The following is a 13,156-nucleotide window of genomic DNA, read 5'->3' as shown; positions in this document are numbered from 1 at the left end:
CTTCGGGCAGGCAGGCAATTTGTTGTCACGATCGTACGTGCCTAGAGGCATATCCCAGGGATTCGTTGAGAAACACGACGGCGTGTGAACCTTCCTCCACCATCACCTATACTAAGCGGTAGTAAGCATTCAGCTCCCTTTCGTGTCATGATCCCCCGAGATCCCTGAGCTACGTGATAACTAACAAGCGCTAAGTCGTCTCCTCTACGCGCTTAGCCTCGCCTGAGCCTGGGATCCCACAAAACCGTCTTCACTCTACGGGCTTTCGAGGAACCGAGATGGCTCCTATACCCGCAATGTTAAGACCTTTAGGGCTCTCTCAGCCGCAGCTTCGTTCCCACGAAGAGTCTGGTGAACCCCTGTCCGACTCGTTAAAGGATTGCCTGGGACGTACGACAGGGCCCCTATCAAATTGGAGTATTGCTCCGCCAGAGTCTGTTTTCCCCGCACTCGGATCGCTGTCGAGAGTTTTGTTTGTAGTCTGTTTGTAAAATATTTAGCTTCTATTTCTCCTGTCCCGTTGTATCCGGTGAGAAGGTATTAATCGTCGCCAATCGTATCGAGCTGTAACGACTCATACCACGACATACATCTCTACATTCAGTACACGTGAGTTGACGGTACGGACCGCAGGGGAGAAAAACTAGATCTTAACCAGAAAGAACAGCATCGGCTCATAATCACAGCAGAAGCTTGAAGAAATGGCACCACCTTTCCGAGCTGAGCAAATGGGCTCTCTCCTACGCCCACAGGAGCTCCTTGAGGCCCGCGCCGCCATCCGCGAAAAGGGAATCTCAGCGGAGGAGGCCGGTCTGCCGGCAGTAGAGAAGAAAGCGGTTGCAGACGTGGTGAAGCTACAGCAGGATGCAGGCATCCCGGCCATAACGTCGGGTGAGTTCAACCGTACTCGTTTCTGGGGTCTGATGTGGGATGAGTTCGAAGGTACGATTCAGCTGCAGGACGCCGCGGCCGGCATGTTCCGGCTCTATCACCCGGACGTCGTCTCACTCATTGAGAAAGATCGCCACGTCATGCCTGGCGATTCCGTTATCGCGGGCAGCAAGCTTTCACATGACCCGAGCAAGTCCGTTTCAAACCTCCACGAGCTCAAGCTTGTGCAAGCGGCCCTCCCCGAGAGCGAATGGGGCAATATCAAGCTCACCATGATTACGCCCGCCTGGTTCCACATGAGATACGCTGAAGGCCGGGCGTATACCCCGGAAGCATACGCCAACGACGCCGAGTATTTCGCTGACGTGGCCAAGGTGTACCAAGCAGAGCTAGACATGCTCTACAAAGCCGGTCTGCGCAACGTACAGTTCGACGACCCAGGCATGGCGTACTTCTGCTCGGCGAAATTCCGACAGGGCTGGGAGGAGGATTCTCGGAACTCAGGCACGGTGGAGGATCTGCTCGACGCGTACATCAAGCTGTACAACGACTGCGTAAGCAAGGCGCCGGCGGACATGCACTTCGGCATTCACCTATGCCGAGGCAACTTCATCGGCGGACGACACTTTGCCGAGGGCGCGTACGACATCATCGCCAAGAAGCTCTTCCAAAACCTGAATCTGGACACCTTCTACCTCGAGTACGACACGGAGCGCGCCGGAGGCTTCGAGCCGCTGCGGTTCCTGCCCAAGGGCAAGAGCGTCGTCGTCGGCGCCATCAGCACGAAGTTGCGCGAGCTCGAGGACAAGGAGGCGATGAAGCAGCGCCTGTACAAGGCAGCCGAGTACGTCGCCGAAGGCCGCGGCGAGACCAAGGAGGAGGCGCTCAAGAGCATCTGCGTCTCGCCGCAATGCGGGTTCTCTACGCACGAGTCGGGGTATCCTCTCTCGCTGGACGACGAGAAGAAGAAGCTTGCGTTAGTAAGACAGATTGCAGATGAGGTCTGGGGCGAGCCTTGAAATATCTTGACTCGCGGGGGGGAAAGAGAAAATAGACATGGGTTAAGCGCCGGTATTTTCAACACACCAAAAGGAAAGGGTTCAGGGTATATACAGGGGCATCTTATACGGAGTATGAATCAACTTCACAGGGCTTGGGTATATCCATCGCGGGACTGCGCGGGAAAAGGAGTTGTGGGCGTCCCTTAGGCTGGGAGTGATACTATCTAGAGAGTGTTTGATAAGAGAGCGGCAACAAAGACTTAAATTGCTCTATGCGCTATCATGCTCTCCACATACATATACGACTGAGGATTGTATTTGAGCAGCTTTGCTTTTCTATTGTAATTCATCTAGAAGTACGTGTAAGGTTGAAAGTCGATCGTTCGGCCGCCCGATCAACTTGTTCAACAAAACAGAGCCACGGTCACAACACTGATGGGTAGAGTTTGCACACATTTTTCTAGATTTATTGTTACACGTATATTAGATACAGCGAGGATGAAAGATAACCTCGCTCATTGATTCCAGCCACGAATACGTAAGTACGCGCCCATATTGTCCCTATGCCAACTGTATCATCCACCCATCGCCGATTGGCTGGCCATCCCCGCTCCGACCACCCCATATCACAACGCCACTCTTGTCAGGCGTTACGTCATACCCAAATGAGCCACGCGGGCCAGGATGGACTTTGCCCTCGTGCGATTTAAGATCACCAGGCGCTTGGACTTCGACTTCAGCCCAGCTAACCTCTCCAGTATCGGTTCCGAGTTTCGATCTGATCTGATCCTTGATCTTGGCAGGTTTGATAGCATCTGTCAAGTTCGTCGTCGCCTTTACATTGACATCGCTGGATGGTAGTTGGAACGTCCATAAATCACTTCGCTGATATAAGTCAGCATCACTACCATTTCCTAGCACCTCGCCGAAGAAGTATAGAAGGTAATTTCGGCCGTAGCCCGTGATGACTGGTACCAGGGCGCCGTTCGCGCGAGGTTTTGGCCCCGGCATAAGTAGATTCGTAGGGATCGAGATAGTATCCCAGCTCGGCGGCTCTTGCGCGTATATATCGATGTCGAGGCGATGCACCTCGCTGCTCAGGGGCTCCGATGTAGCGACAAGGTATAAAGTGTGCTCGGCAATCGCTGCACTTCTCGTTGCGATAGGGGCATGAGGTAGTTGGTTCCATATTTTCGTAAAACCGTTGAAATGCCAGACGTCCGCCAACTCTACGCCGCTAGAATCTAGACCTCCGTATAGAATGAGATTTCCGTCGTGAGATAGGAGAGTTCCTTTGCGTCGGGGTGTAGGTACTCTCTCTGGATGACTGTTCGGTTCCAAAATCTCCCATGTTGACATTTCTGTGTCGAAAAGCCGTATCTTATGGCCCTCGTCCACGAGTGCGCCTTTGTCATCACACCCACCATATATGGCAACGTATTTACCGAAAGGACAAGCGGCATGCTGTGTTCGGGGTTTCGGCGCAACAGCTTCTTCACCCGACTGAATGGCAGGAAGTGCTTGATACTCGGGTGTGGGTGCATCTTTAACCGGTAGAGCTACGCAGTGAATGTCATTCGTGGCAAGTCGGCCGTTGCTCGTCTGGCCTCCGAAGATGTACGCCTTCTTGTTGATGATGGTGACAGTGTGATCAAACCGGGCCAGGGAAGCTCTGTTGATACAATTAGATATAGGGATTCTTTGAACATTCAACATTGAAAAGGCACGGATCTTGAATCATCAATGCATACCTCGAATCGTCTTGAGTTGTGGATGCTATCTGGGAGAAGGTAGCCTTGAGAGGCATCGTTGGTTTGGCGACAGCATATCCCGAGACGCCAGCTTGCACGCCAGTAGATATAATCTGCTCAGCTGCCGCCAATCCTGCTGCTACCTCTGCCATATTTGCAACCCGACTCTTCACTTCGTCGTGCTGACCTCACTGGATGATTCTACGGTCGGTGTAACAACAAACAGGAATCGGAATCGAGCTGATTCAACTTGTGACTAACAAACTCAAGGTCAATTTATGATTATGAATTAGATACGACAACCAGGAGGTTTGATATCTGCGTTATAAGTGAAGATGCGGCTTGTGTCTGCCATTGGGTTTATGTCGAGCTGAAGCTCACGATGACGTATCTCGACGAACATGACGCAACTAATCTCCAAATTTAGAAACGGACAATTTCTTGAGCTTCATGTTTATACTGCAACTTCAGTACTTGTGTATAATGTCGTTTCAGACCAAGGCAAGGCTACCTAGTGAGAAAGAGAGAATGGTAATATAGCCTGTGGTCTGGCACATGTTGGAAACGAAGGACCTTGATCTGAGCCTACTAATGAACTTAAACATGAGGGGAGGTGATGCAGAGCAAACAAATAACCCAGAGATTCTTGACACTAAATGATACCTCTGAACCTGTGCTAAGCCCCTGTGGCATTAGCGCACTTCAGGGGTCACCTAGGGCGCTAACCTTCCAGCGGACCACTGCAATTTGTAGGTGGCGCAATCCTACAACAACTTCATGAGATCCCCAGTGCTTCGACGGTCGATCTCTTCAATCGTCGCGAGAATAGCCTGGGCTGTGCTCCCGTCATAGGCCGAGGCAACCATTCTCAGAAACTTGCCTTGAACGCGCTCTTTTGCGAATGGATGTTCCTGCTCCCCAAGCGGGAACATCTGGCTTGCTTCGGTCGTCGTGCCATCTGCCCATTTGAATGTCAACCGCACCGCGAGATCAGCAACATCATCCTGCATAACGACTTCGATCCTGTCGCAAAGCGCTGCTACTTCGGGGCTTTCCATCTGGCTCTTGTCGTACATTGCCCATCCGATGTCCATTCCATGAAGCCATGCAATTGCTACCTGATAGTACATGGAGAACTGGCCATCCACAACGGTTCTGGGATGAATCCTGTTCGCGTCAGGGGGTCCGACGATCTGGTAACAGCCGGGCGAAAGTGCAACTGTGATATGCTCGACCGTCTTGCCCGCAGCCTCCCTCGCAAAATGGCTCACGGCCTCGATCGCCGAGTGCGTCATCCGGCAAGCAGGGAATGGTTTAATGGCGGTCTCGCCGAAGATCCACTCGGAACCCAAGTTATCAGTTAAGCCGACTGTTGTCGAAGTGGCCGAGTACGAGTGCAAGGCGCCATATTTACCTTCAATCGGCCTCGTGGCCCCAACAACACCGGCTTCTGCCAAGGCCACCGCTACGAACGCGTCGTGGACTGCAAACCCAGGGTGCAACCGTTTATTCCACGATCCATTATCAAGAAATTGCATGGAGCCTGCCGCCTTGGATTCCGCTAGACCGAATGCGTTCTTCACCTGATCTAAAGACAGGCCCTTAATCTTCGATATGGCCGCCACGGCCCCAAATATGCCGGCTGTAGTTGTGTTGTGGAAACCTCGTGTATATCCACCATAGTTGTATGCCCGACCTATGCGACATGTGATCTCGTAGCCGACAGCGATACCCAACAAAAGAGTTTTACCGTCACTGTTCAACGCCTCAGCCTGAGCTAGAGCAGCCGGGATAGCGGTCGCGCCAGGATGTAGAATGGACGACGCATGTGTATCGTCAAAGTCGAAAGAATGCGCGAATGCGGCATTCAGAAGCCCGGCATATTGCAGTGAGAAGGCATTTCCTCTGGTGAACACAGTCGATTGTCCCGATTTCCCACCAAGCGCTACAACAGCCCGCAGAAACGGCTCCGTAGAATCGCAGATGGCAGCAGCGCCCGCGGATATGCCAATATTGTCTGTGAGGTAATCCTTCAGTTGGTCTACCAGTTTCTCGTCTAGATGCTCATACTTCGACTGGACAATAAAATTACAAAGCTCCTCGGTGATGCCGTCTGTTCTCTTCGCGCCAAGTTCAAGTCCGTTGGAGGTCATTGTCAGCATCAACTCAATCCGTATTCACAAGCAGTTGAATTGTACACTCAGGAACAAATAAATATCGTGGATCATTATTGATGATGCCCCAAATACCCCGGTTCCCCTCAGTACCTACCTACTTGGTCCTCTATGACTTGGAGGGGTAGATGCCGCGTGCGGAGAAATAGACCCGAGGCCATTCGTCGGCGCGGATTTTCCATCGAGGCTGTATACAGGTGGTGAGTCTCGATGCACTCCCAACATTACCCTCCTTCTAAAGTGCCAAAAGTAGACATTCATGTGCCTCACCTAGACTTTACCTTCTGGTGATTCGAGTGTGTGTGGAGCTGGATTTGATGCTGAGATCTAGCTGGGAACCCGTGTACCCTCTGAGCAGCAACATCTTCTTGGACTGCGGATGGCGCCACGTGGTAATCTGAAGGTCTGTCCAACACGCGTTTGCTCGACACCTTGGTATGGCTGGTTCACTGCTATTCACGACTGAGCGCCTAACCACCGACCATAAGAACAAGAAATCTGTTTTATGAACAATGCGTGGTTTTCGGCCCTGCATATTCTATATGCTATCCGCATAGGGTGCCATGGCAACTCGTGGCATACGTCATTCCGCTCATTGACTGATTCGAGACTCACATAAAGGGAGAGAACCATACAGGGATCAGGATGCGAAGAATTTATGAAAGTCCCCATCAAAGATATGATAAAATTTTATATTTTGTCGATAAAACTAATTTGAAAAGCCCTCGTTGCTCCATAACAGGACCGACTCGGGACGTAGTCACTGGATCGGCACTCACTTGAATCGGTGCAATGGCGGGCCTGGCGTGGGGCGGATTCTGCACGCTTATCGACTCAACATACGACCGGCACGTCCGACCTCAGATCTCCCACAAGTGAGTCTCCCACTCGGGATTCTTCGTGAGTGGAGAGTCATGAGACGAAGCTGCACGAACGAATCACTCCAGGGCTTCTTCGCCAGAGTCTGCCCGATTCATGGTCGATTCAAATGGCCGACGCCGAGTCCCTTAAGTACACAAGCAACCAGATGGAACAACTTCCATCACGAGTCATCGTTCCCGTAGCGTACGGCGCTTACCGCCGTCCCGATCCACTTGCTACAACCTTGACCCGGTACTATCATGCGGCTCTTAGAGGGTCGGTTCTTAGCTGGCATCCCTTACTACGCCTAGTCGTATGAATGCACCTTCACTGTCGAAATGACGACAGGATCTTCTTGTTCGAGACCATCACCCGAGACCACTATTCATCTTAGGACAGTGTATCACTAATCGACTGTAGCGCTGTGCTCTGCTCTGCTTAGGACTGCTAGATTTGGACAGTGCATCCGCCGAACACGTTTCGTATAGCCAGATCCACCGACCTAGTTACTTGAACGGCCCGACCTCGATGGCGCTCTTCTCGCCTTGGGTCACTAGTCGAAACCACTATTTCCTGGAAGAGAATTTGTCCTCAAAGTAGCACACTTAGCGATAGCAAGTCGCGTTGTGCAGGCGTTCTGGACGCGAGCTCCGGCACCGCAACCAGGTTCATTTGCAGGAGACAGTGGTACCACCCATGGACCTCGCGACTCGTTGCTTACATGAAAGGAGACCTCAGGTGCATAAAATTCTTGCCAGTTTGAACACATGACGTATCAAATTTGAGTTGCCAGGGCCTTCCCATTCCGCCACAACCTATCGACCCTATTTCCGGTTTTTCCCTTAAGGTTCTTAAGGTCGTGGCTTCCGGGGATACGGGTTCGTCTCAACCTCAAAAAGAGCCAGCCCGCACTCCAGCGAGGAATACGGGCCCTTTGTTTTGTGTACATTGACATTATCGCTTGACTACATACACTTCATCACAATGCGTTGGCTCGTCAAACCCCAGGCCGAGCAGGCCGAGACGGTCGGCAACACCTCGAGAGCGCCAGCGTCAAAGGAGAGAGTCACATTCATCGCCTGCTTCATGGGCCTGGTGGCCAGTATTGGAGGATTCATGTTCGGCTATGTGAGGTGTGTAGTCGATGCCCCTTTACTTTGAACGACTATCTTCCCCTATCAAGTGCTGACAGTTTCTTTGCAGCGGTCAAATCTCAGGATACTTCAACATGGACGATTACGCGCGCCGATTCGGTGATGCCAACGGTAATTTCAGTGCAGTAAGACAGGGCACCATCACTGGTCTGTTGCCCGCTGGGTGTCTAGTGGGTGCTCTGATTGCTGGCAAGTTGGCCGATACGGTAGGCCGGCGATTGGCTATTTCGATCTCTGCTCTATGGGCCAGCGTTGGCATAGTCATTGAAATCTCGTCCCAGGAAGCCTGGTACCAGTTCGCTATCGGGCGACTTGTCACCGGCTTCTCTATCGGCTCCTTGTCCGTCGTCGTCCCCATGTATCAGTCCGAAAGCAGCCCAGCCATCATCCGAGGTATTCTGGTTTCGACCTACCAGCTATTCATTACTCTTGGTATCTGGACTAGTTACGTTGTAGACTGGGGCACCGCGCACAAGCCCGACAGCGCTTCATGGCGTATCCCCAATGGTCTCGGTTTTGCTTGGTCTCTTATCCTTGGTGTTGGAATTCTTTTCCTTCCCGAAAGCCCACGTTTCGCCTACACAAGGGGCCGCACAGAAGAAGCTAGACGTACCATTGCTAGCATGGGCGGTATCGACGAGAATGACCCCATCGTTAATAACCAGATCAACCAGATTCGTGTCAAGCTGGAGGAAGAGCTTGCTCAAGGAAAAGCTAGCTGGATCGAAATTTTCACTGGCCCTCGCATGTTCTACCGTACTGTCCTGGGAATCGTGCTTCAGGCTGGTCAGCAGCTCCAAGGCGCGAACTTCTTCTTCTACTATGGTACTACTATCTTCCAGGCCACTGGTCTCAAAGATAGTTACGTCACTCAGATCATTTTGGGTTCAGTCAATGTGGCTTGTACCTTCGCTGGCCTTTACGTCGTTCACAAAGTGGGCCGAAGAAAGGCATTAATGGCCGGTGCTGCCTGGACCTTCGTCTGCTTCATGTGAGTACCGATTTCCAACTAGACATCACTTGATAAGACTGACAATGTATAGCATCTACACTTTTGTTGGTCAATTTGCGCTAGACCCGGTGAACCCACAGAATACTCCTCAAGCCGGATCAGCTCTTATCGTCTTCTCTGCCCTCGCCATCGCGGCTTTCGCTACCACCTGGGGCCCTATTGTCTGGATCGCCGTGGCCGAGCTTTACCCTACTCGATATCGTGCCCCATGCATGGCCCTTGCCACCGCGTCTAACTGGCTTTGGAATTTCCTCATCTCATTCTTGTATGTATTCACTCAATGATCATCACAACTCGTTGCTAACCATTTCTCCTAGTACACGATTCATCACTGATAAGATTCACTACTGGTACGGTTTAGTCTTCGCAGGCTGCTGTTTGGTTCTCGTATTCGTTGTGTTCTTCTTCTTGATTGAAACCAAGGACCGCAGCTTAGAAGAGATTGACACAATGTATTTGCTGCACGTGAACCCTATCCACTCGGCCAAGTGGGATGGAAGCAAGGTTCCGGAAGACTCTGCCCCAAGCAGTAGTCATGGGCAGGAGCAGGTGCTTAAGCAGGAGCCTGTGAACCAGCCTACCGTGTAGGTTCTGGGAACATGATAAAGAGGATACCTTTATATAAGAATAGTACTTGTCGTAGTACATATATAGTAATACAGACGGCCAAGTTCCCGATTTGACAACGACCTCCTAAGTACTATCGCAGCATGAGGGTGTACTTCTATTTCGTGACAGCGCCGGTAAGAACCCGTATACCAGAAAGCTAAACGCGTTCACAGTCCAGGTTAATCATCGTGATCAGCAGTCAAGTACTACTTCAAAAAAAAAATACAAGATATGGCGAATACAGATACGATAATAATACCGTTCAAGAGATTGAACATGTAGATCAATGCTGGAATCCAACAAAGAGATCGAATTGTCTTGTCAATATCGAGCTAACGCGGCCAGTCTTTGTTCATTATAACAAGAGTCTTGTCAAACCCCACTCTTTTCCCAAGATACCGTATAGCTAGTCTTCAGCCAGACAAAGACAGAAAATAGCAAAAGGGATATCGCCGACTATATAAGACTCGATGACGTTTATCGAAAACACGCCAATAACAAGATATTTAATCTAAAAGGATATTAACATTTTGATCTACATAAGAATTCGAAATATGGCGGGAAACAACTACAGCGACGACTTAGTCTACAATAGCAGGCCTTATCACGCCCTTTATATCTCTGACGATGAGGGAGAGGATGACGATATTTGCGTCTGGCCCGAAATGTCTGATTATGATAGTGTCGACGAGCCATTGGGTGGGCATTTTCGACAATTGGAAATTGATACCAAAGGACAACAGCCTCAGAACACCAAGGAGCCTCCACTTACCCATGATAATCCCCCTGAGCAGGCAGAGAGCACGGAGAGCATCGAGGCTCGAGAGGAAATCGAAATCCCCAAGACAACGCCAGCCAACACATCAGTAAAAAGGGCCAAGCAGCCCTCAAGCCAAGTTTGTGCAGGGGGTATCTCGTCCAGCGAAATCGATCCCAAGACAGGCAAGTTGACCGAAGAAGCCTTCCGCGAGCGAGAGATTCAGTACGCGCTCTCCACCGCACGGAGGAGTCTAACGCACATGTCGCAATTCGTGCTCAAGCTCGAGGCCCGCGCAGGCAAGACCACAAAAGAAGGGATACGGCAAACGCTCGACGCGACCGTGTCAGACATGCAGTACGACTTCAGCGCGCGCGAAAGCGATTACAAGACCGAGATCGAAGCGATCAAGGACTTGTCGAACGAGCTGTATCACAGGCTGTACCTCGTCGACAAGCATTGGCGACGCATCGCGCGGGACGCGCGCAAGGCTGGGGAACAGGGTTCTGGCATAAGAATATTAAGCGATACGGCCGTGAAAGAATGGATCAGAAGAGAATTCCACGCCAACTATCTCGCCGCGGAAGAAACATGTTTCTACACGGTGCAGGATCTAGTATCTCATCGATCCTTCTCAGATTGGGTGTTCTACTTGCGCGATCTGTGTGGATTTAAAGATCACCCGCACGATGAGCAGAAATTAGTCGAGCTGGCGTGGCGGTTTCTAGATCGTAATCTTCGCGGTAGTAGGCCGGTGAATCCGACGAGCGTGAGGCAGTTTATCGCCGAGCTGGATGAGAAGTGTCGGAGTGGCGTGTGGGATGGGGTTAAGGAGAACCCGAAGAAGCAGGAGATGGATGATAAGGATGCGTGGAGGTTGATGAGGAGGTATTGGTCGTCGAGGATGGCGCCTAGTTAGATGGAGTGTTGGATTGCTGTCTGTTGTCTTTTCTTAAGATATAAGCAGCCTTTTTGTTGTTGTTTTTTTGGTAGAGAATGTTTATTTGATATACCCAATTGCAATGTAATGTGTCATGAGAATGTGCGTTGTTGAATAGAAAAACCCCCTGGATCTGCCTTTCTGCCCGCTGTCTCTATAACAAGGGCAGATTGAACTGGGCTTGGAACTGAGGATTCTGATTACAATGATCAACTAGGGCTGCATTAGTCCTTTACCAACCAACTCCTTCTCGGCTGTTGGTGGCTTGAGATGACTCTATATACAAATGATCTGCCAGCCCAGACCGCCTGGGTCTCTAGGGTCTGTTTCAAGAAGCGAAGTCTGTATAACCTCACTTTCCAATATTGCCCAATATTGCCTGCAAGTCTTGGAAGGTCATGAACAGCCTGCAATGGTCCTTCGTACGGCCGAAGTGCAAGGCGAACTACATTCTTCAACCGGCACAGAGGTTACACGTTTAACAGTCTCTGCTCTCAACTGTCTATGAATATTTGTTATAAGGTGCCATATTGTAAATGGTGGTTCTCATAGCATTCTATGTCCCTACCTAATGTTTTATTCATTATATACTTGATACACACTTGAGTGTATATGGCGCCCAGAGGTAGCGTACCTTTTCGAAACCGTAGGCAACCAGATATAGATTCTCTACGTCTTCGGTAGTCATGCTTCTTGAGCTTCTTCTTGCTTTGGGCATGTAATAGGCCAAATTCACTCGTTGATTGTTCTTTCTAAGAATTGGATAAGTTTCAATGAAATGGTTTTGTCAGTAGAGAAAACAATAGGATGTCGTCATGTAATTTGTTGTTGGCACACAAAGCCTGTGTCTCTACTCCTTGTCTACTTCACTCAGCCGTCAACAAAGGTATTATTATGAAGAATGTAGCAAAGCGCCCAGAGAGGACATAATTGCTCAATGATTTCCGCTCTTCAGCTTACAGCATGCGGTATTCAATTTCCCCAGGCTCTCTTGATCCCCAACTCGGCCAGGAGTCGCCACAGGCAATCATCTACTTTGTTATTTTCCCGGTTATCTTAATCATGTCGAAACATATTTCCATTCCCCTAGAACAAACCTCTCTTCTCGCCGGCTCCGAGAATATGGGCTATTCAACTACCAAAGTGAAGCCCAAACTGCACATTATCATTCCGCCATACTCTCATCCTGTGGTCGGACAGGCCGCATCAGACGACGATCTTATTATCACAATGGAAGAAACTAGCTACGGCAGCGGTGTATCGGTGATTTATACCCCGTGCACGAGGACAGTATATTGCGACTATTGTCTTGAGCAAGGACTCGACCACAATCTGCAGGCTTACCACCAGCGAAGGCGGAGCACGGAGACCGACCGTGACAGTGCCACGTTTGATGTGTATCTCTCTTTCTATTCTTGCATCCTTGGTATCATTGTGTTTCTGTTGCTGTTTTTCCTTTATTATAGTGGGCGCGTGGATATGTATTCCAACAACATGAGTACAGACCTGTATACACACAACTCTGTTCTCCCCAAGAGTCTGGGGCTAGATATTTACTTGTAGAGCATAGACATAAACATCAAATATAGATATAAGATAACATAGCTTCCATATTTGATACCTGTCTTAGGCGTGGATGCGTTAGATTCGCAACATGGTGTCGGCAGTCCTTTTTTTTTGAGGCAGGTACCTAGTTACCGAGCCCAGGTATGTGTGTATGTACCTGCCTACTATGAACTCGCCTCAGGCAGGTACTTACCTTGCTCGGCTCCATTTTGCTACGCACGCCAGATTCACGTTACCGTGGGTCTGTTGTCGCGAACAGAATTCTCATGAAGAATTTATATTCACCTGTTCTAAGCTGTTTCCTTTGCATATCTCATCAAGCAATCAAGTGCGCAACTATCATCAACCTCTTCTGCATGTCGAAGACGAGGTATTCATCACGGTCCGCAATTCATGTATATCACTCAGAGTTGAACCTGATATCGAACTACCCAGTACCC

General features: G+C 50.1%; 6 protein-coding genes across 6 annotated transcripts; 4 read left to right on the top strand and 2 right to left on the bottom strand.

Moving 5' to 3' along the window:
* Positions 1–126: 126 nt before the first annotated feature.
* On the top strand, positions 127–2,037 carry F5B22DRAFT_312972 (5-methyltetrahydropteroyltriglutamate-homocysteine methyltransferase). Its single transcript, XM_047970629.1, has one exon. The coding sequence runs from the start codon at positions 702–704 to the stop codon at positions 1,908–1,910; it is 1,209 nt and encodes a 402-aa protein (XP_047828682.1). The 5' UTR covers positions 127–701; the 3' UTR covers positions 1,911–2,037.
* Positions 2,038–2,394: 357 nt separating this feature from the next.
* Positions 2,395–4,171, bottom strand: F5B22DRAFT_312747 (uncharacterized protein). Its single transcript, XM_047970628.1, has 2 exons — positions 3,644–4,171; positions 2,395–3,564 (listed from the first exon to the last, which is right to left on the bottom strand). Exons 1-2 carry the CDS (start codon positions 3,793–3,795, stop codon positions 2,454–2,456), a joined length of 1,263 nt encoding a protein of 420 aa, XP_047828681.1. The 5' UTR covers positions 3,796–4,171; the 3' UTR covers positions 2,395–2,453.
* A 236-nt stretch (positions 4,172–4,407) lies between these two features.
* F5B22DRAFT_648734 (2-methylcitrate dehydratase) lies at positions 4,408–5,796 on the bottom strand (the record flags this gene model as incomplete). The annotated part of the gene is made up of 1 exon (XM_047979061.1): positions 4,408–5,796. One exon carries the CDS (start codon positions 5,794–5,796, stop codon positions 4,408–4,410), a length of 1,389 nt encoding a protein of 462 aa, XP_047828680.1.
* Positions 5,797–7,330: 1,534 nt separating this feature from the next.
* F5B22DRAFT_313018 (general substrate transporter) lies at positions 7,331–9,533 on the top strand. Its single transcript, XM_047970631.1, has 4 exons — positions 7,331–7,811; positions 7,882–8,823; positions 8,876–9,109; positions 9,162–9,533. The coding sequence occupies exons 1-4, from the start codon at positions 7,663–7,665 to the stop codon at positions 9,430–9,432; spliced, it is 1,596 nt and encodes a 531-aa protein (XP_047828679.1). The 5' UTR covers positions 7,331–7,662; the 3' UTR covers positions 9,433–9,533.
* Positions 9,534–10,007: 474 nt separating this feature from the next.
* F5B22DRAFT_657904 (uncharacterized protein) lies at positions 10,008–11,291 on the top strand (the record flags this gene model as incomplete). The annotated part of the gene is made up of 1 exon (XM_047980081.1): positions 10,008–11,291. The coding sequence occupies one exon, from the start codon at positions 10,008–10,010 to the stop codon at positions 11,127–11,129; it is 1,122 nt and encodes a 373-aa protein (XP_047828678.1). The 3' UTR covers positions 11,130–11,291.
* A 921-nt stretch (positions 11,292–12,212) lies between these two features.
* Positions 12,213–12,713, top strand: F5B22DRAFT_648731 (uncharacterized protein; the record flags this gene model as incomplete). Its single annotated transcript, XM_047979060.1, has 1 exon — positions 12,213–12,713. One exon carries the CDS (start codon positions 12,213–12,215, stop codon positions 12,711–12,713), a length of 501 nt encoding a protein of 166 aa, XP_047828677.1.
* Between the last annotated feature and the right edge of the window lie 443 nt (positions 12,714–13,156).

Source organism: Xylaria bambusicola (genome assembly GCF_022495145.1).
Source record: "Xylaria bambusicola strain CBS 139988 unplaced genomic scaffold F5B22scaffold_36, whole genome shotgun sequence".
NCBI classification, from domain to species: domain Eukaryota; kingdom Fungi; phylum Ascomycota; class Sordariomycetes; order Xylariales; family Xylariaceae; genus Xylaria; species Xylaria bambusicola.
The sequence above is the reverse complement of the archived record's forward strand: the minus strand, read 5'-3'. Positions and strand labels throughout refer to the sequence as shown.

Bases quoted from the DNA above. Each gene is read 5' to 3' on its own strand.
- F5B22DRAFT_312972 (XM_047970629.1), top strand. From the start codon at position 702: ATGGCACCACCTTTCCGAGCTGAGCAAATGGGCTCTCTCCTACGCCCA.
- F5B22DRAFT_312747 (XM_047970628.1), bottom strand. From the start codon at position 3,795: ATGGCAGAGGTAGCAGCAGGATTGGCGGCAGCTGAGCAGATTATATCT. The intron at 3,565-3,643 runs GTATGCATTGAT...TTGTATCAACAG, and splicing joins ACAACTCAAGACGATTCGAG to AGCTTCCCTGGCCCGGTTTG.
- F5B22DRAFT_313018 (XM_047970631.1), top strand. From the start codon at position 7,663: ATGCGTTGGCTCGTCAAACCCCAGGCCGAGCAGGCCGAGACGGTCGGC. The intron at 8,824-8,875 runs GTGAGTACCGAT...GACAATGTATAG, and splicing joins TGGACCTTCGTCTGCTTCAT to CATCTACACTTTTGTTGGTC. The intron at 9,110-9,161 runs GTATGTATTCAC...CATTTCTCCTAG, and splicing joins AATTTCCTCATCTCATTCTT to TACACGATTCATCACTGATA.